General features: G+C 33.0%; 1 protein-coding gene across 3 annotated transcripts in view; it reads right to left on the bottom strand.

Annotated features, from left to right (window-relative positions):
• Positions 1-13,890: 13,890 nt before the first annotated feature.
• Positions 13,891-21,091, bottom strand: part of ASB7 (ankyrin repeat and SOCS box containing 7) — a 34,890-nt gene continuing 27,689 nt past the window's right edge. For all 3 annotated transcript variants that reach the window (XM_074295025.1, XM_074295026.1, XM_074295027.1), the window contains exon 6: positions 13,891-14,791. In XM_074295025.1, coding sequence (XP_074151126.1) covers positions 14,652-14,791 — 140 coding nt within the window. In that variant the 3' untranslated portion in view covers positions 13,891-14,651. The remainder of the gene's footprint in view (positions 14,792-21,091) is intronic.

Here is a 21,091-nt window from a genome sequence, read left to right on the forward strand (position 1 = left end):
AAATTGAATATGTCTATTGATATTTACTGTGTTCATCCCCCTCCTTTCTTTCTCTCAGATATAATAGGTTACCTTTGCCTCTTCATGAGATGTAGCATCACCACTTTACCCTTTTTTATGATATTTCATTTACACCTCTAGTTTCTAGGACAAATTATACATGTGTTCTTTACATATCTTTATGGCAGAAATATAGTTCTCAAGATTTCTTTTTACCATTTTAGAAATCTCGAGTTCTGTATTTGAAGATCAATCATTTTGTGCAGATCTGGTTTTTGCATCAAGAATAGATGGAATTCATTTATTTTGTTAAATGTCCATTGTCTTCCCTGGAAAAGGATGCTCATTTTTGCTGGGTAAGTTATTCTTGACTACATACCAAGTTCCTTAGCCTTTTGGAATATCATATTCCAGGCCCTTCATTCCTTTAATGTGGACGCTGCTAGATCCTGGGTTATCCTTATTGTGGCTCCTCCATATCTGAATTGCTTTTTTTTTTTTAGCAGTTTCCAATATTTTTTCTTTTGTCTGATGGTTCTTGAACTTGGCCACTATATTTCTTGGCATTTTGATTTTAGGGTCCCTTTCAGTAGGTGATCGATGAATTTTTTCAATGTCTATTTTTCCCTCTGTTTCCAAAACGTCTGGGAAGTTCTCTTTGATAATTTCCTGGAAAATAATGTCCAGGCTCTTTTTTTCCTCCCATTTTTCAGGGAGTCCGATTATTCTCAAATTGTCTCTTCTGGATCTGTTTCCCAGGTCTGTACTTGAGGTACTTGAGATTCTTTTCAATTGTTTCATTTTTCTGGTTTTGCTTGATTACTTCTTGGTTTCTCCATGAGTCATTCATTTCTACTTGTTCGATTCTAATTTTCAATGATGTATTTTCTTCACTCACTTTTTAAATATCTTTTTCTAATTGTCCAATTGAGTTTTTATCTTCTAGGGAATTTTTTCCCATTTCATCCATTTTAATTTTTAAAGAGCTGTTTTCTTTTTCCAACTCACTAATCCTGTTTTCCTTGGAGTTGTTTACCTTTTCCAACTCACTAATTTTTTCAGTGATTTGATTTCTTTATCCACTCTGTCTTTAAATGTGTGGGATGACTTCTCCAGACTCTCTTGCCAAGCTTCCCTTTCCTTTTCCCATTTCTTTTCTAGCTCTCTTGTGAGAGCCTTTTTGATTTCCTCTATGAGAGTTTTGTGTATTGAGGAGCAGATCATATCCCCCTTAGGGGATTCCTCTGGAGACAGTCTGCTTTTAGTCTCCTCAGGGTTTGAAGCCTGCTCTCTATCCATACAGAAGCTGTCAATGGTTATAGCCCTTTTAAATTTTTTTGTTCATTTTGTCAGAGCAGGAATTGAAGAAAACAAATTGATAAGAGAAACAATTGGTCTGTTTCTGGTGGTGGTGGGGGGGGGTTTGAATGGTGTTACCGGGCCTCCTCTACAGACTGCGGGAGACAGCAGCGAGGCATTAACAGGACAGCAATGGCTGTGCTGCGTCTGTGCTCTGAGGCTCTAAGAACACGCTGAGTCACTTCGGGTGGGGGTGGCCAGGTCCCGAGAGACACTAGCTTTCCAGGGTTTTATTCTTTTACCTCCAGTGTTCAAACCTTCTCTAGCTTTCTGCCAAGATGGAATATTCACACTGGGTTAAAGGCAGTTTCTCAGAAACGGAAGAGATCGCACCCCTCCCCCCTTGGGACCGCACAGTGTGAGCTGCTTGCCTCGCTCTGGCTGCTTGCCCTCAGTCTGCGCCTAGTATGTTCATCCACTCCTCCGAGCAAACACAGACCTTTTCTGGCAAATTTCAAGGATGTCTTCTGTTGGTGATTATTTGTGAGGGTTTTTTTCCAGTCAAGCATTAATTCCAAGGCTTGTCATGAAGTAAATTCTGAGAGAAAATGCAGAGCTCAAGCAGCTGTCTGCCTCCACGCCGCAATCTTGGCTACATTTTTGCACCAGTAGATCCTTTTCCCTCTTTTACCTAGCATCTATTTCACTTATAAATTCATCTTATTCCATTTTAAAAAATACAAATTTTTTGTTAGGATTACAAGGTTAGCACCTCAACTCAGGTTGTCTAAACAATTCTCTAGCTCAGAATTTTTAAAAAACAGAAACTTCAATAGACCCAATCTCTTGGTTCATTTCTTCTAGAAATTCTAGTTGAACTTCTTCCCAAGCTGTTGCGAAGTCTTCCCTTAAAGATGTTTTGGACTAATTTTCTTTTATATTTGTACATTGAATATTCCTACTACCATCACAGCTTCTTATGGTAGTTTTTTGGGTTTTTTTTGTTTTTTGCTCATTCTTTGAAATATTACTTTCTTACTCGGTATTTTGGACTTGAGTCATACTCTCTTCATTTCTGAAGGTAAAGGTTGGGCCTTGCTTGGTCCTGTTTTGTATCCTCTTGGGTCCTGATGTTGCTTTGGGGAAGCATTGAGTATTGTATTATTTCAGGAACTCAGGCTTACAAGTTTTCCTAAAGTGGTCTAATATAGTATAAAATCTGCACACCATTCTCTGGTCTAAGCATTAAATTTGTTTTCTTACCTGAGTTGGTCTGAGGAACACAACTACAGCAGCAACTCAGCTAAATACTCCCAACATTTTCTTCCAAACAACTAAAAAAAATTATTCTCCAAATAAAATTCTTGGAGCAGCAAATCCAACAAAAGGTTAGAGTGAAATATATATATATATATATATATATATATTTTTTTTTTTCCCCCAGGCTAACACAACTTAGATCAGTAGTAGAGGTCTAACAATGACAGTAGCAGTTCTGGAAACAATAGATTGGAAAACTGATCAGAAAGAGATCACAGGGGTCTCTTTTCTGGCACTGAGTGTAAGACTTGGTGTTGTCTGCCAACTCTCTTGCCCTGAGTTATAGTTCCAAGGATATAGTTCTGGGCTATAGTTTCAAGATGAAGAGGAGCACTTGTGGACCCATGGTCACAGTTCCAAGGCAATAAGAAAAACTACTAATGACTGCAAGGGAGCAAGGGCTCTTTTTACACAAAGGGCAAAGTATAGACCAGAAGAGCAGTTGATGAGGTGCAAAGGATGAGGTTCAAGAATCGAGGAAATGAGATCCCCTAACAGCAATGGGATCCCCTTGTTTTGTAGCAGGCTTTGCAAAAAAGTTCACCAACCCCAGTGAATATAGACCCAAAGTTTGTGGCAGAAAATGGGGTTTATTTGCATTAAGAAGCCAGTGTGCTAGGAAGACAGACTTCTTAGTGGACAAGCAACATAGCAAAGGTGGGTTACAGTGAGAAGAAAATATCTTCAGCAGTGGACATGATCCTGTTTGGACTTCAAGGAAGATAGGTTTCACCAACCCTTGGTTATATTGGGTACACCTTGGGCTGGGGGGTGGGGAGCAGTTTGAAATACTCAATAGAGGACTATTGACTATGAAGTCTCCAATTTAATGAGATCACTTAATGGGAGTTTGAGCCACTCAATGTTTATGCCCCAAGCCTAGATTTCCAATTGAAAAGAGATTACTTATCTTGGGAGTTTCCCTTATGGACAGAAAAGTGCGGCCCCTCCCAAGTGGCCGGGAGAGTTTGAGACTCAGGAATTCCCCCCCAAAAGAAGGATGAAGTTTCAGGCCTCCCCTACCCCATCCCATCCCCTGAAGTTGAAAGGGGACACAATTTACATCAGGTTACAGGGGACACAATTTACATCATAGTGACCATATCTCTGCCTAGATCACATTACCTTAGAAGTACTGAAAATTTGCAGAACTCCAGAACTAGTTCTAAAAACAGCATAACAACAAAAAAGCCTGAAAATTGAGATGATGCCTCCCCACCTACAGGTGAACAGAGTACATCTTTAACATATAGCTCAAAGTTAAAAATAGGCTGAAAAAATGAGAAAACAATAATAAAATAATGACCATAAAAAAAAATCTACTACAGAGGCAGGGAAGACCAAGACAACAAACTTAGAAGACAACAATGTGAAAAGAGATATAAAGCCTCAAGTAGCACAAAACCTCAACAAAAATTCCTGAAAAAGAATTGAGTGGTAGAGGGAAAAAAATGAGAAAAGAAATGAGAGATAGAAGAAAATTATGAAAAGAGAATGAATAGCTTAATAAAGGATACCTAAAAAATATTAAAGAAAATAATACCTTAAAAACAGAATTAGTCAAATGGAAAAAAGGTACAAAAACTTACTAGAAAAAAAAATTCCCCCAAAATTAGAATTGGGCAAGTGAAAGATGATTCTATTAAATGTCAAAAAATAAGTCAAAAGAATTAAAAAAAAATAGAAAAAGTGAAATGTTTAAATAAAAAAAAAACTGATTAATTAAGATTATCTTAAGAATTATTGGACTTCCTGAAAGCTATGCTCAGAAAAAGAGCCTAGACATCACGATTCAAGAAATTATAAAAGTGCCCTGACACTTTGATCCAGAAGGAAAAAAAAAAAAAAATCCATTGATCACCTGAATAAAATCCCCAAATGAAAACTCTTAGGAATGTTATAGCCAAATTACAGAACTTCTGGATAAGGAGAAAATATTGCCTAGCAGTCAATCATAGAGCCAATCAGGAATTAAAGAAGTAGATGGCATGGAATATGGCATACCAAAAACCAAAGAACTTAGGGTTATAACCAAGAAAAAAACCATCTAGCTAAAGTGAGTATAAGGCATCAAGAGAAAAATAAGAGAACTTCCAAGCATTCCGGATGAAAAGTCCAGAGAAATAGAAAATCTGACATTCAAACACAGAACTCAACAGAAACATAAAAAAACTAAACATGAAAAAAAAATCACAAAGGACTCAAATGTTAAAATTCATATATGGGGTGTTATGTAACTCCTCAAAATTTTATCATTAATAGGGCAATTAACAGGAGTTCGATAGAAGCTGATTTTGTTGGGATCTCAAAAAAATTAAATTTGGAGGAAGAGGAAGAAAGGAAGAATGGGAAAAACCATCTCATCTAAAAGAATCACACAAGGGAGTTTTTACAATGGAAGGAAAAATAGGGGAGAGGTGAGCAACACTTGAACCTCTCATATAAATTCCTCAAGAGGGAAATAAATGTGTGTGTGTGTGTGTGTGTGTGTGTGTATGTGCACCCACATTCAGTTCGGCATAGAAAACATTTTTTAACTTATTAGGAAAATAGTATGGGAAGGGGATAAGAGAAATACAAGAGGTGATAAATAGAAAGATAAAATAAGGGAAGCAATGGTCAGGAGCAAAATATACTTTGGGGAGGGACAAAGTAAAAAAAGAGAAAGAGAAGAAAATAGGATGGAAGGAAATACATAGTAATTATAACTGTGAATGTGAATGGAATGGATTCACCCATAAAACAGAAGTGGAGAGTAGAATAGATAATAAGAATCCAATAATAGATTGTTTACAGAATTACAGAATACAATAATACATTGAAAAAGTGTTATAAGGTTAAAATAAATAGCTAGAGCAGAATCTATTCTGCTTTGAAGTAGAAAAAGGCAGGGATAGCAATCATGATTTCAGAGCAAAAGCAAAAACAGATCTATGTAAAGGGCTGAAACTCTGAATAGATGCACTGCAATCAGACAATAGAGCACTTAAGTCTAATTATCTATTGGACAATACTCTATTATGCTTGGAAAATGGCCCTCCCCACTGTATCTTTTACAGATACAGATAATTGTAGGAAGGATTAGGGGGTGGAGCAAGACAAGCCAAGTCCCTTTTGCAGTGGACCAAGAGAAGGGAGGTTTTGAAGAGCTTATGTCCATCCCCTTCACTTCTCCCCCTAAAGACCAAGGACTTTTGCTTATCCTGACTCTGGCTGATTCTAAGGCATCCAGCGTGCTAACTCGGACTTCACAGATCTAATTAAAAAAGAGAATCAGGGAAGCTACATTTTGTTAAAATGTACCACAATGAATATAAAAATTTTTACATTAAGTTTCATCTCATTTCTCAGAAATATAGGGAACAGAGTGAAATTTATTTTTTTAAAAAGTATTTTCCAATTATTAAGTAGTCCAATTATTATAAACAAATTTTCAGAAAAAAATCAAAGCTATTTATAGTCATATGAAAAATGATCTAACATACTTAATTAAAGAAATATAAAGGAAAAAAACCCTATATGTACAAAAATGTTTGTATAGCTCTTTTTTGTTTGCAAAGAATTGGAAATCAAAGGAATGTCCATCAAATGGAGAATGGTTGAACAACTAGGATACTACTACACTATAAAAGATGATGAATATAAGAAAAACAAAGGAAGATATGTATGAACTGATATGAAGTAAGCAGAACCAGGACATAACTGTACACAGTAAAAATACTGTAATGATGATTAAATGTGATTTAGCTGCTCTGATCAATGATCCAAGACAATTTTGAAGTACTCATGATAAAAAGTACTATCTACTGCCAAAGAGAACTAATGAACACAGTGCAAATTGAAGTATACGTTTCTCACTTTTCTTGCTTTTTTGTGGTATAATATGAAAAATTTTTGCATGATTTCACATGTGTTATTGACATATTGTTTGCCTTCTCAGTGGGCAGGACACAACATGGAATCTGAAATTTTAAAAAAAATGTTATGAAATTTAAAAATAATTATATAAGTAAAAAGAATTTAGAGTCTTGAGTTTTTAAGATTTCTTTGAAAGATGTCAGCATCTTTCATAGTTTTCACTGGTAGTCAGTTTGATTGCATTTTGCATGATTAGCAACCCCTTATTTCTCCAGGCTGACTTCAACTTTTCCATAGTCTGTTGTAACCTAACTAGAAAGAGAATATTAATATAGGAGGATATCTCTTCTTCGTATACAAAGAGAAGCCTTTGAGGTAACTTATCTTTTTAGAAGTTACCAAGCTCTGTAGCTAGTGGTCTGACTGTGTCAGAGACAGCTAGGTGGGTACAATTAACTGTTAACATTGCAGTTAATATTGGACTGGAGTTAAAAAACAAACAAACAAAAAAACAACCCAAGTTTAAATTCAGTCTCAGACACTTATTACCTTGTGACCCTGGGCATGTTATTTTACTTAAGCTCTGTCTGCCTCAATTTCCTCATTTAGAAAATAGAGTTTAATGGCAAAACACACAACAACTCAGGGTTGCTGAGAATCAAAATGAGATCACATTTGTAAAGCACTTAGCATAGTGCCTAGCATACAGTAGGCACTTAAAGCTCCTTCCCTTTCCTTAGAGCAATTTAATTTGTACTGGAGACATTTGAGATATCCAGAACTGTCATCAGGCAGAGATGTGACATACCCTTCCACTCTAATCCAAAACTTCTGGAGTCATGCCACAGTCCTCCCACAGTTAGGATTTTGGGAGATTTTCTGAACTTCTTTTCTGCTTAGAATATCATCTTTCCACCATTAACATGGCTCACCACCTATGACATCATCTGCCTTTATTTGCTCCCTATAACCCAAGAAATTGTCAAAACTTGTCATTTCTAGCTCCACATCTCTCATGTTTATCCTTTCCTCTCCATTATGTCTCAGTCTGCAGGAAGCCTCTGCCCTTGAGGTCCATTGTATCTATTGGCTCTTAAACTACTCTTCAAAAGGTCTTTTTCTGAACCTGTTAAGTCCAATCTCAAACTATGGGTCTCTTTCTCTTCCCTTCCTCCATTTTCCTCCTCCCATCCCCATCCCAATTGATCATTTTCTATGCCTTCAGGGACTTTGATCTGATGAAAAGAGAAAAGTATATTCTTTTCTACTAGTGATCTGAGATCATGTCAGGTCATCCACACAATCACATTGTTGATTTTTTTCTTTAAATCATGACCAATAAAACACAAGATTATCTCTTGATATGTTGCTTTTGAAATTAAATCTACCAATTCCTTTACATGATTTAAAATCTTTTAAAAATGTATTTCCGGGACAGCTAGGTGGCACAATAGATAGAGCACCAGCCCTAAAGTCAGGAAGACCTGAATTCAAATCTGACCTCAGCCACTTAATATTTCCTAGCTGTGTGACCCTGGGCAAGTCACTTAACCCCAACTGCCTCAGTGGGGATGGAGAAGAGAGTAGGGAAAATTTAGGAAAAAACTGTATTTCAATTAACAAGCATTTATCTCTCTTTTCTTCTCCCATTAAAAATAAACAAATCCCTTTATAAAAATATGACTCATTTTGGTACTTTTCTTTTTTGTCTTCTGGTTTCATTTATAATGAGATTGAAATACATACTAGTTTTGTATTACTTACTTTACTTTACTCACCAGAGAGGATTTCAACAAAACTTCAAAAACAAATTGTAAACTTATTGAAGATCTAAAAACTGTAATTCTTGGCATCCTTTCTTTTTCTGCCACCAGTAGGGCAGATATAAAAGGAACTATGTAGGATTAAAGGCTATTTTAGATTTTTGTTTTTCACGGGTTGCAACAGTCAAATAAATTTATCACCCAATCAAGCCCGATGGTGATAAATCATTTTATACTTAGTTTTCAAAAGCAGACAGGGTTTGTGTTGATTATTTGTAGCCCTTCAAGAATTGTATCACCTGTTAAAACTTGTACCTATGTTCATTTCAACAACATTGTGAAAGCACTGGAAAAGGATTTTGTGGAGGAATCCAAGTATCAAATTTTATAATGAACTTAGTAAACTTTCTAAATATAATACATAAATGTCATTATTAAAATATTTCAAAGTCTGACTGAATATAATAGAGAAGCAGCAAATTACCTTAATGAAAGTCAACACAAAATTATTCCTCACTCAACAATATTCAGAAATTCAATATTCACTTAATAGTAGTTAGAAGATATAACACTGCCTTTAAAAAAAAAAATTCTTCCTAGTAGAAATGGATATCATTAGGAATACTGCACAGGATATTATGCCCACTAAAAAACAAAAGTGTACATAAAGGCATTTTATGTTTGTCCCCTGGAATGCTTTCCCCTCTTCCCTGGTTTTTGTTAAGTCTTAACTAAAATTCCATGTATAGGAAACCATTCTAGACCCTTTAATACTACTGCCCCTCTCACTTAACTATTTCCTTTTTATCCTGTAAATATATTGTTTATATCTGTTTGCTTGTTGTCTCCCTTATTAGATTGAGCTTGAGGACTAGGACTTTGTCTCTTTCTGTCCTCAGCATACAAGAGATGTTTAATGAATGTAAATATTTAATGACAGATTCTCTAATTCAGTGTAACTGGTGGAAAATAAAGGGAATAAAAACTAAGAATGTAATACAGAATCCAGACTTCTTTCTGAAGTAAAAGTGACTGGACCCTTATAAAAAGCTAAGTGATCAGCAAACTAAAGGAGTGAATATAAACTAATTTTATGCAAGTGTCATTTCTAAATAAATAATTTTTTTCTATGATTTTTTGGGAGGGAAAGGAGGTGGCATAGATGGGAAGAAATCACTGAATACTGACTTAATTTGAAACTACTGGGAAGAAAGAAAATAGCTATCAGCCCCAAAACTAGCAACAGGAAAGATCTGCCTCTAATTGCCAGTTAATTTTACAGGAAGTGTCTACAGCTGTATTACAATGTTTCCCTACCAACATATTCATTAGATAATAGTTATTTCCTAGTTTCAATTGATAATCATTGTCTCAGCTCAATTATCATTCTGCTGAATTTTAAACATTCTTGTTTCAAAAACAAAATGGAGTCACTACCTTACTTATGACTGTTAAAAATGTTCACAGTTGAAATGCATTTGCATTTGTATTCATTTCAAACCAATTTTCTAATTAAAATTATATCTGTAAGCAAATAAGTCAAAGGAATAATACTTTTAAGATGCACAAATAACAAAATGTCAAACATGATATATTTTTTCATTAGAAAGAAATAATATTTTTCACAATTTTAAGGTACCAGCAAAACAGGACAAAAAATTTGTCTCAAACATTTGTTTATTTGAAATATGTTACCAATATCCTATACTTATTAATAACTTACCTCTTTGGTACTGAATTGAATTATAGCACAGATAAGTGAACAGGACACATTCATAATTATTCTAATAAAAATTATTTATTGAGCACCTACTATGTGCAAGGCACCATTTTCAAAGAATACCAAGTCAAGAAAGAAAACCAAGGACTGCAGAAAAAGTAATCCAACTTATTAATTTTAGGCTACCACTTTCCTACCTTGCCATTTATTCAATGGATAAATTTCTCAAAAACTGCCTCAAGTAAAAACAGTAAAAATACTCATGTACCAACAAGATGGTAAAAGATGCTATAAAATATATTAAGATCTTCATCTCAAGCTATCTTTAACACACAAAATTAGTTGAATGATACAGGAAAGGTAATCATCATTTTTAAAATCTTCATACCTACCACTTAAGTCTTAAAATTCAACATTTCTGAATGAGTTTTAAATTTTTTACTAGTACTTTGATGACAATCATGTTTCAAAATTACATAACTCCTTTCCTTATACTCAAATGACCCAAGAATATCTTCTATATATTGATTTTAACTATATAAGATAGAGTTGCATTTAATTTCATCTTCAACATCCAAATTGCATGGACTTTGCAAATGTTTTTATCAGATATTCTCTTAAGTCAATTTTTTATAAACGATCTTTCAGTTGAAAAGATAAATAGAATGCTTACATAATATATGAAGAGAACTGAAATTACAACTTCCAAACAACTTAGTAATTTTCCAAATTTGATCCACCAGTAGATTGCTCCTCAGACTTAATTTCAAATACACATTCATGGCCTTCAATAAGTCATGTATTGGATCAGTTTATGTGCTTTTAAAAACATTTTTAAGCTGATATAGAATTTACTTTTCATTAATGTGGCCATACTATGTGGTACATGAAATTTAAAGAACCAATTTGCTTTCTTCTTTTTGAGTTCTACATCAAACTAATCAACTTGTCTTGATATACCTTTTTGTATGTCAAGCAATGTGTGAGCCAAACCTCATCCCCTTTCAGTAGGGCACACACAAAAGTAGTGGTTGTTAAATTTCCCCCCAAAAGTTTGGTGCTGAGTCAGCTTTTGGTTAAATATATGAATATATTTTGACTTTTGGAGATTGCATATTTTTGGTTTTGAGAATACTGGCTGGATGATGAAAGTTCAAATTAACAAGATTTTAATATCTGATGATTTTATCTATATTAGCATATCTAAAAATCTATTTTTTATGGTCTTACATAATTCTTGGTCAGTCAAAATGCTGACACATGAAAAATGCTTCACTTTTTTCTTCATAAAACAGCTAGAAATAAAAAAAAAATTTAGAACAAACTAGAAATAAACAGGACAAGGCTCCAATATTTTTTAAACCAGGTTTAAGTTTTTTTTTTTGTTTTTTTTTTTTAAATTCAAATTGACCCAAACAAAACTTACATTACAAAGGAAGAACAAAATACATTATGATATAACACACAAGGAGTTACATGGAAGCTAAATTTGTGGGCAAATTGGAAGTTGTTCTTATCCCAATCATATTTTGGGCTAGTGAGCAACTTTGCAGAAAAGTTAGGATTTCAGTTTCCTCATGGTCCACTCTGGCAATCAATCTACATATTCTCTTCTCTTTCAGGGTGTGTATGAGAAATGAATCATGCTCCTCTTTGTCCAGATGTGCACTTCTGCTACTGCCAACTCTAGCCAGAACATTAAATTCTTTAGCTGAAGTGCTGTTCCAAGCATGAGTGATAATGAATTAAAAACCAAAACAGTCAAAAAGCCTTTCAAACTAACGAGTATGGACTATAACGTAGTAAATAGTTTAGAAATATGGGAATTAAATAATCTAAAAAACACTCTTACTCTGCTGTACATTTATAAACACAAATATTTACAAAACACTCTGCTTAGTTTTAAAGGATGAGGTTTGCAGTTCATTAATGATCATAATCTTTTACTCGCCTGCGTCTTTGGTGTATTTGCCAAATATATTTTTTAAAAGATTTAGTAATAAGTTAAATAAAGTAGTTTAGAAGAAAACTATGAGGATCAGTGAAAATTATAATATGGTCTCATCTTTTTGCAGTCAAGATTTTCTGGTATAATCAAATCAGTTTGTTTTCTATAAATCCTTGTTCTTTCTATCCAAATTGTGACAACAGAATGGCTCCATGTAAATCTAATTCAAATACAGACTAGCATTTTAATCAATAAATTTGACCAATTACCTAGATAAATTTTAGATACTGTAAAATGTGATATATGATTGGGATTTTATTAACAACAACAAAATAAAGTGTTCTTTTTTAAGTTACCAGTATAATCAAACTTCAAACAATAAATAATGGAATTATACAATTCTTCATTAAATAGAAATTTCATTTCCAGGAAGATCTCTCATAATTTTTCTGAAGTCACAGCAGCAACACAGAACAAAGAATTTACCTTAATCTGATTTGTTTATCTGGAACTCCCTGACTAAAACTCAGTGGCTAAATCAGCTTAGAAAATACTGATGTAACTTTTGGATGAACATGGGGAAGAAAAGTTTTAAAGTAAATTAATAAATTAACAATTATGGGGGGAAATTCTTATGTTTATGACAACTAATATTACTGCTCTGGAATGCCAAGAAATTAAAGAGTGCAAGGCTCCCATACCATCCTACTCTCACCTCATCATACCTAGGTGCTGCAATTTCCTCAGATTATAGAATCGTGACATACATGGAGAGGAACCAGGTAGACTCAAACAATGCAAGTGTCTCTATTTGACCTTTATTAATCCACCCTGATCTGGGAATCACCTAATGGAATGAGAAGGTAGTTAAATTCAGACTCCCCCTTTATTTAGTAAATGGCCTATCTCTGGAAACCATGTTTGGGAGGCATATAATTTTTTTATTACAAAAAACACAGACCAACTCAAATCCCACTCTACCAAGTGATAATAACTCTTCAATCATTACTGAATTAGGCCACTTTTTAACTGGTGTCCTGAAATTGAAAAACTTTATGTATATTATCAATCTCTTCTTTCGGTAGGTCTCCATTCTTGAAAACCTGCTCACTGCCTAGGCACAATAGAATAAGATAATCCTCACTCCCAATCAATATTGTGCATTCACACTAACATTAAGCTTTGTGCTTAAGCTACTACTTCTGGCTCTAGAGAGATAAAGCCAAAGGAGACCTAATTCTGAATTGAGCTACATTTTTTCAGTTAAACCACTTCCCTCATATTTTCTGATCTGAAACTAGCAATACAGAAAATAATAACTGCTTCAGCACCTAAGTTTCTGATAATAAATTCATTATCAGTACCTAAAACTGTGAAAAGTCTACAAAAACATTAAGAACAATGACATTCTGAAGCTAATATGATGCCTAATTATGTGCAGAAAACGTTTCCAAGGGCATCATTTCAGGTCTTTACGGGTCCCAGAAATCTTGTCAATTGTTAAGACACTTCATGTCTTATCATGTTTACAGTGCAAATATGTGCCCGGTCAACTTAGAAAATAAAATCATTCAGTATAACAATTTTCAAAATATAGTAGAAATTTTGTTCCTGCATTATGAATTATGTGGATTTACTAACTATGTAGCCCAAAGACATTCTATTATACTTTAATTGGAAAAAAATTGAAACCACACCAAATTATTTAACTAAATTAAAGCAAAATGTTTTCATCAAATTCTGGACCATATATTTTTTAAAGAGACCTACATGTGAAATCTATGCTTGGAGTGAAATAAAAGTATGTATCCAGGAAAAATGCTAAAATCAAAACTTCAACCAATGTGTTATGGTATGGCAATGCAAAATTAAAGTGGCAGTCAGTTACTACTTTCATGGACATAAGCTGGCTATGGAATGATGAACATAAAATAAAACAATGTATAAAATACACCAGAAAAATTATTGCACCGGAGGCACTGTTTTAGAAACAGAATAGATTAGCTTTATAAAGTTATTTTCTTTCCCATTAACTTTTTTTTTTTTAAAGAACATATTCAACTAGAGACAAAGAGAAAGTGAGACACAAAGTCTCTGTGTAGTGTACTACTGTTATTAAAAAACAAAGTTAAAAACACGAGCACACTAACAGAAAAGCCGAGGTACTAGACTTATGATATCTTAGCTATAGCAATTAGGAAAAGAACTGTATAAAACAGCCAATTTGTATTCATTAAAATGGAATGGGATGTCTGTATTTATTTTAAATTTTCTTATGGCATTTTCCAGCATATCCCTGGACCCCCCTAGATAAAACTATTATCTCCAAACCTCACTCAGCTTAACAAGTTGCTCAGCTGGTTTACAATACCATGCGTGCCAATGGAAACCATAAACATTCTGAAAAGGGTAAATTCTCCATTCCAAACCTGCACGCTTCATTAAAAAAAAAAAAAAAATAACAACAAACACAACAATTTTCTAAATGCAATATTGTATAGAAAGCTTGGACCTTTTAAACTTGGACCAAGAAACCAAAATTAAGACTTTCTAGCATGTGGTATAAAAAAAAAGTCCCTCCCCTACAGTGAAAAACAAACAAAAAAAAAACCCGAAAGTGTATACCTGCCTTCTGACTTCACAGCAAATCAGAAATTGCATAGGATATACTTTGTGCAAGGCAACAAGCCTTTTAAGTATCTGGTATATATCTCCTAATCTTGCTCATGATGTCCCAATGATATCAGATATCATCAAATTTGTGTTTTAAGTAGTCTTTCATGACCTTGGCAATTGGTAGTTCATCAAGTAGTTTTAGGTTTTGAAGGCCTATACATTGGCGAATTTTAATTCGGCACAGGTCCTGCAAGTTTCTGGGCTGCCCTAAAAAGAAAATTAGAAAAAAAAAAGTTATAAAGCTAAAATGGCAAAATTTAAGGTAGCTTTTTAGCTTATCTATTGTGGAACTGTTTTTCTACTGATTTTTTACATGACCTATTTTTCTATTATTGGTCAACTAACCATACATAGGCAAAAACATAACTGTCTAGTAATTACTAAAAATCACATGACGACCAATTTCTTTCCATTTTCAAAACTACCCCCCAATTAATTTTTCTCTCTTTCCTTCCCCTCTCTCTCTCTTGATACACACACACACACACACACACACACACACACACACACACACACACACTCTCTCTCTCTCTCTCTCTCTCTCTCTTTCTCTCATTCTCTCTCTCTCTTCCCTCCCCCTAAACAGACACAAGAAATATATGTATTTTTTCTACTGCTGTTCCTTGAACTTCAGTGTGGGGCTATGTTGCTCTAACTGTTGTCTAACTGGCTCCAGTTCTCCCAATCATGCTTCAACCTGGCTGTCCTCTGGTGATGCCATCATTTTTTACAACTAAGAACAACCTTCATCCCATCACCTATGCTTTTAAATTTAGGCTTAGGTAATGGTAATCAAACCAACATTAACACTGTTTCTGGAAACATGAGTAAACTCACAATCCTATAACTCTACTCACTATCCTTTTAACTTCCAGACCAAAACACCCTTCCTTAACTAATATTTCCTAATATATGCTTAGTTCCCCCAGTAGAATGTAATCTTAAGAGAAGAAACTTTTATATCTGTATCCTCAGCATTTAGCTTAGTGCCCTAGCACTTAGTAAAAGTTTAAAGTGTTTTCAATCATTTTCACCAACTTAAGTGGAATGCAGAAGTAGTTTTATTTATTGTAAAATAATATAACCTATATATTGACAAAGTAAAAATCTTCCTTGGAGATTTTTCCTTGGAGATACTTCCTGGACTACTCCATTTTATTATTTAAAGTCACCTTATGTTCTGATAAAACGTTTTTTAATGATTTTTAAAATTATGCTAGTTTGCACAAAACTGCATTTGTTTACAACGATCTAAAATGCAGATTTGGGGAATGAACAATCTCCTCAGAGAAAAGCTTTTTAACTTTATATAAAAATTGATCTTTATAATTCTATTAGGATAATGGGTAATCTATTCCTGAAAAGGATTTGCCACTGTTGTTATTATTCTTAATAAAAATGTGTCAACATAATGACATAAGTATGTGTCTATATGTGTTTGTTATGTTGTCTGAGTTTGTGCATATGTACACAGCATACATTGACATGCACTTATAATGACAAGTCATGGCAAAGGTTTGAAATAGAGATTAATAAGAGGAAAATTCATTAGCAATAGTGTATATATTTTTATGGTAAAAATTGATTAAGGTAGATCTCATCTTATGCATGTTTAGCTTATAACTGAATGGCTATACAAGCAGGGCTGAGTTAGCTAGGAAGATAGAAGAATTACAGGACCTTTTCCCTCTTTTCATACTTGCCAACATTTGGAATTTTACAGTTCTCATCCTCAACAACGCCGAACCCTTTGTTATCTGGATTCTAGATCTACCCTCAGTGTAAATCTAAGGTTGTGTATGTGATGGAAAGGGAAAAAGCCCTGTTTATTACTATTATTTCTCCTTAACAGGGATAATTTATGTAGCCCAAATACTTGGTCTTGTAGTGTAGTATATTCCTTCCCTCTCTCACTCCAATCCCTAGTAGTGAAACCAGTTGTGTAGTCACATGAACTATATAAACTCCATATGTTTATCTCCAATTATCATTACATATACAGTTATTAGGAGAATAATCTATCACTGTCATTTTCAATAAATGCTTACATAAATTTTTCCTTATCCAGCTAAAAGGATTCTTAAAATCTTCAATTCAAGGTTTACTGCTATATACAGATTATCTGCAATACCTGAAATAAATTGTAAACAGTAATAGAGTAGAAATTAATCCACAAAAGGGGGGATTAAATACTCCCATTTTTTTAAAACTGCAATTTTAGAACCTAAACTATGATATTTCCTCTTGCAATATGAATCACCTCATAAGGTAAATGACTGAAGATTACATTCAAGATTAGTTTACAGAAACCACTACAATAATATATTCAAAGAAGAATAGGTGAGCCAGTCAAAAGCATGATATATTATTGCTGTGTGTTTTATAAACATCTTTCTTAACCTTCTCTATGAATATGTACCTTCTAGGACTACGTCTCAACAGCAAAGTGCTTTAGTTTGCTCTTGGTCTCTTTCCCCTTAGAAAATGAGTTAAGTCCTTTATTAATGTTAATGCTTAAAACATTTTTTTTTTTTAAATTCTGAATGTTTCTTAATGAAGCACCGGGCTGTTTTTGATTATGTTTTTTGTTTTTTGTTTTTTTTTTTTTTGCCATTTGTATTTAAAAAAAAAAAAAATTCTCAAACTTCCTTTAAAGGAGGGACCAAAGCTGAAGAAATGAAATTACCCTAGATATTCAGACAACTCTTAAGTGTAATTTGAACCTCTTTAATCACCAAAGATACTTTGATCAAAATAGATCAAACTCCTTGCTAGGTAAAAATAAGTGTCCCCTCCTTGGAATGTATAATCTCTGTTCATTTTGTATATACTATTTAACAGTAAAATTTTGAATCGTTTAGATCTCTGAGATTTAAAAGTGCTTTAAATGAGGGCATTTCACATCTCCCTCGTTCAATTTTTTTATAGAGATAAGGAAACAAAAAGTTTACATAATGTATCTGAGGTCACAAAGTCATGGGCACATAGGAATGAAAACTGAATGCTGCTGAGTTGAATTCACTAGGCAAAATAATTTTCCCTTTTAATACAATATAGCTTAATTTATTTCCTCATAGCACTCTAAAACAAAAGAAGCACTTATATTCACAACATTATATATGCCTCATAGGACCAGATTTAGAGCTTGAAGATACCTTGAAGATATAGTCTAACCTCTCTCATTTAATCAAAACACCAGAAAATGTATAAACAAAGTAACTGCTCTGCAAAAAAAGACTTTTCTCACAGTTGTTGCAGTCATTAGTGCACAAAGGAAATCATATACTACATTAAGTTCCAATAATTTAAGACAATGGTGTCAAACTCAAATAGAAATGGCTTATTTGGGTGAGCATATTGACTTAGAAAAGCACGAATTAACATTATTTATGTTGCATTGTATTTTTATTTTATGAAACACTGCCCAGTTACATCTTAATTTGGTAAGTACTACACTGAAGAATTTTTCATAGAGTGGACTCCCCCCCCCAAAAAAAAAAATTGACAGCTCTACTCTAAGACAAATTATTACAAATTTGTAACAAAACTTTTAAAATATTTTCACATCTTTTATTTCATTAAATCTTCTAAGAACTCTATGGGGTCAGAATGGGTATTCTCATCTCTTCTCAAGATGAAGAAACCAAGGTTCAGAAATGACAGGATTTCTCTAATGTCACACAGCTAATTAATAGCTTAACATTAGAATTACTGAAGAGTAGGAATATTCTTAGAAATATTCTTGGACCTGTTAGGAGAAACTACACAGTTTTGTTACATTACTAAATAGAATTAGAAAGGATGTGATTAAAAACATAGAAGGAAATTATTGTAGGAAAACTGGCAATAGTTCATTCAATCAGCACATGTCTGAATAAAGACTTAAAAATGCTATACTAACACTTATACTTCAGAAACTTCTGTATTTGATTGTAATATTATTTAAAGAGATAAAAAGACAATTCACATAATGTATTGAAATATACTGAGAAAATCCCAGGAATTTCTGGAAACACTACATACCAATATCAAAGTTAACAAGGCCTATTCAATAAGCACATAGTAGGTATTTAATAAATGCTTGCTGAACTCTCTCTCTCTCTCTCTCTCTCTCTCTCTCTCTCTCTCTCTCTACACACACGGAATTTTGATCCAGGACTGTGGTGAGTAAAAACTGAGATAATGTATGTAAAAACCTTTACAAATCTTAAAAAAGATTTTATGTTAGCTTTTATTATAACATCATTATTTATAAATGTTTGAATCTAGAGTTGAACCAAACTACAAAGAGAATGGGGTTAGGAAAAGAGGAGATTGAAGAAGTAAAAAGAGTAAAGAAAATAAGGAAAGGGAAAAAGCACAAATATAATTAGGTAAAAGGCTTATTTGCTATCCTAGAATTTCATTCTTATGCTAGTTTGTAAGAGCTCAAATGCCTATAAGACTTTAAAGGTAAAAATGAGCAAGAATGACTGCAAACAGTATAATTTAAGGCTCACATCAATTATTGGATATACACAAAAACTGTAAGGTAATCATACTGAATAATTTAAATATATTCTATAACAATTCAAAAGATCGTTAGCATTTTGATTTTGTAAGAAAACTATCATAATGGGTGGGTATAAAATAGAAGTAAATCAACACTTATAGGTCCATTACAAACCTTGAACTATTATCTTAATTTCTGAAATTAGAAATTCAAGTCCACCCACATTTGAGATCCAAATCACAATATTTATAATTGGTCAAAGTTCTTAATTTAGATAAGAAACCATCTCAAAAATATAGAAGAGGGCAAAACATCTCTGATATATAACATTTTAAAAAATGAACCAAGAAAGGTTATGATAGTTTTTATAATATAAATATGAAAGAGCTGAACCTTTTTTTTCCAGATTACTTCATACAATCTCACTATTGTTAATACAAGGGCCTTCACGACAGCACATCTGGAATAGCCTTCCTGTACCTCCTTGTTTTATCTCACCATCTCATTTTAAAAACCCACCACAAACATATTTTCCCCCTTGCCTGTGCCTTGGAATTCCCTTCTGATTCTATTTTAAAAGATTATAATTTCACAGTAACATAAAACAGTAAAACATTAGACTTAGATTAAAACAAATTAAACAAAATCATAACGATGCACAAAAAGTAGTTTTTATTGCTCTTTTTTTTTTTTTACTCACAAGGGAATGCAGTGAAAAACAAAAACAAACAAACAAACAAAAAACACCAATTATCTAAAAATCAAAGGCTGTTTAATTTAATTAATCTATAATTAGTGTTGGCTTTGAGACTTTTGTCTATAAATCACATTTTCCTTAGGTAAACTGTTAGTCTCATTTTATATTTTCAAGTTGCATTGAAAGAAAAAAAATCCCAATAATATGATACACTAAGAATGAAGTCTTTGAGTAAATATAAAAAGTCACACAAAATAATACAAAAATTTAAGGGGAAAACATTTTTTCAATTCAAAATATTCCAAAATCTTCTGCAATTAGATTTATGATTTTATATTTTATTCCTTCTAAAAGTGTTTTTTAAGATTCAAAACATAATGAGGGTTCTCTCTTGAATATTAGGAGTTGTCTTTAATTTATACAGTAAATCAAGAGTTCATCAGATAAGTTTTAGTTCTCATGTAATGTTGTTTTGATAATTCCCTTTGGTTCTTTTAGTTGATTTATCAAAGAAGAGTACATAAAGGAATGCATGAGTTGACATATTTAACAGTACTTGGTATAATGGAGTTTTTGTGCAGTCTTTTAGTTCACATACCTGGCATTTTACTGTATTTGACACTACCACAGATTAAATTTCACTATCTTAAGTTTAAAAACAGGAGTGTTCTGAATTTTTATTGTCACTTTATGTTTGGTAAAAGTGAAGTTTGAAACAGTTATGCTTCTTCAATTTAAAAGAAGATATGGCTGTAATTAAACAAAATAAGAAGTTTAGAGTCACTGCTATCATTGTGAAATAGTATTTTTAAGCACATGTGAATGATATTATATTTTGTGCTTTTCAGAACAAACTAGATAGATATTAGTCCTTACCAGATAATTCTGCAAAGAAAAGATCCTGCGATTTGTAACACACCGAGTGTTTCTGGGATTTTAAAAAGTTCTATGAAGTAAGTGCTAATTCCTTTTCTACCACTAACATTTCTTTTAGGAAAAACATGATCCTCAATCATTCATTCATAAGAGAAAAATATAAGCAGGTCAGAATGCTATTTATCTTTCATAAATTACAGAAAATTATAGGAAAGTACTACAACAATTAAGTTTCATTAAGATGAATAAGGCAACCAATCAGCACAAAATGCCCAATTGAAGAATATTTATTATAGATTGGCTGTGCACAGTATTCAGATAATCAACAGAAAACTATTTTCAGTACATTAAATGATAGAGTAATGAAAACAGCAGGAAAAAAAAAAAAAGAGATAAACTGAAATACTAGATCTGGTACATAGTAGCCTCTTAATAAGTGCCT

The sequence above is a fragment of the Sminthopsis crassicaudata genome, chromosome 2 (assembly GCF_048593235.1).
Source record: "Sminthopsis crassicaudata isolate SCR6 chromosome 2, ASM4859323v1, whole genome shotgun sequence".
NCBI classification, from domain to species: Eukaryota; Metazoa; Chordata; class Mammalia; order Dasyuromorphia; family Dasyuridae; genus Sminthopsis; species Sminthopsis crassicaudata.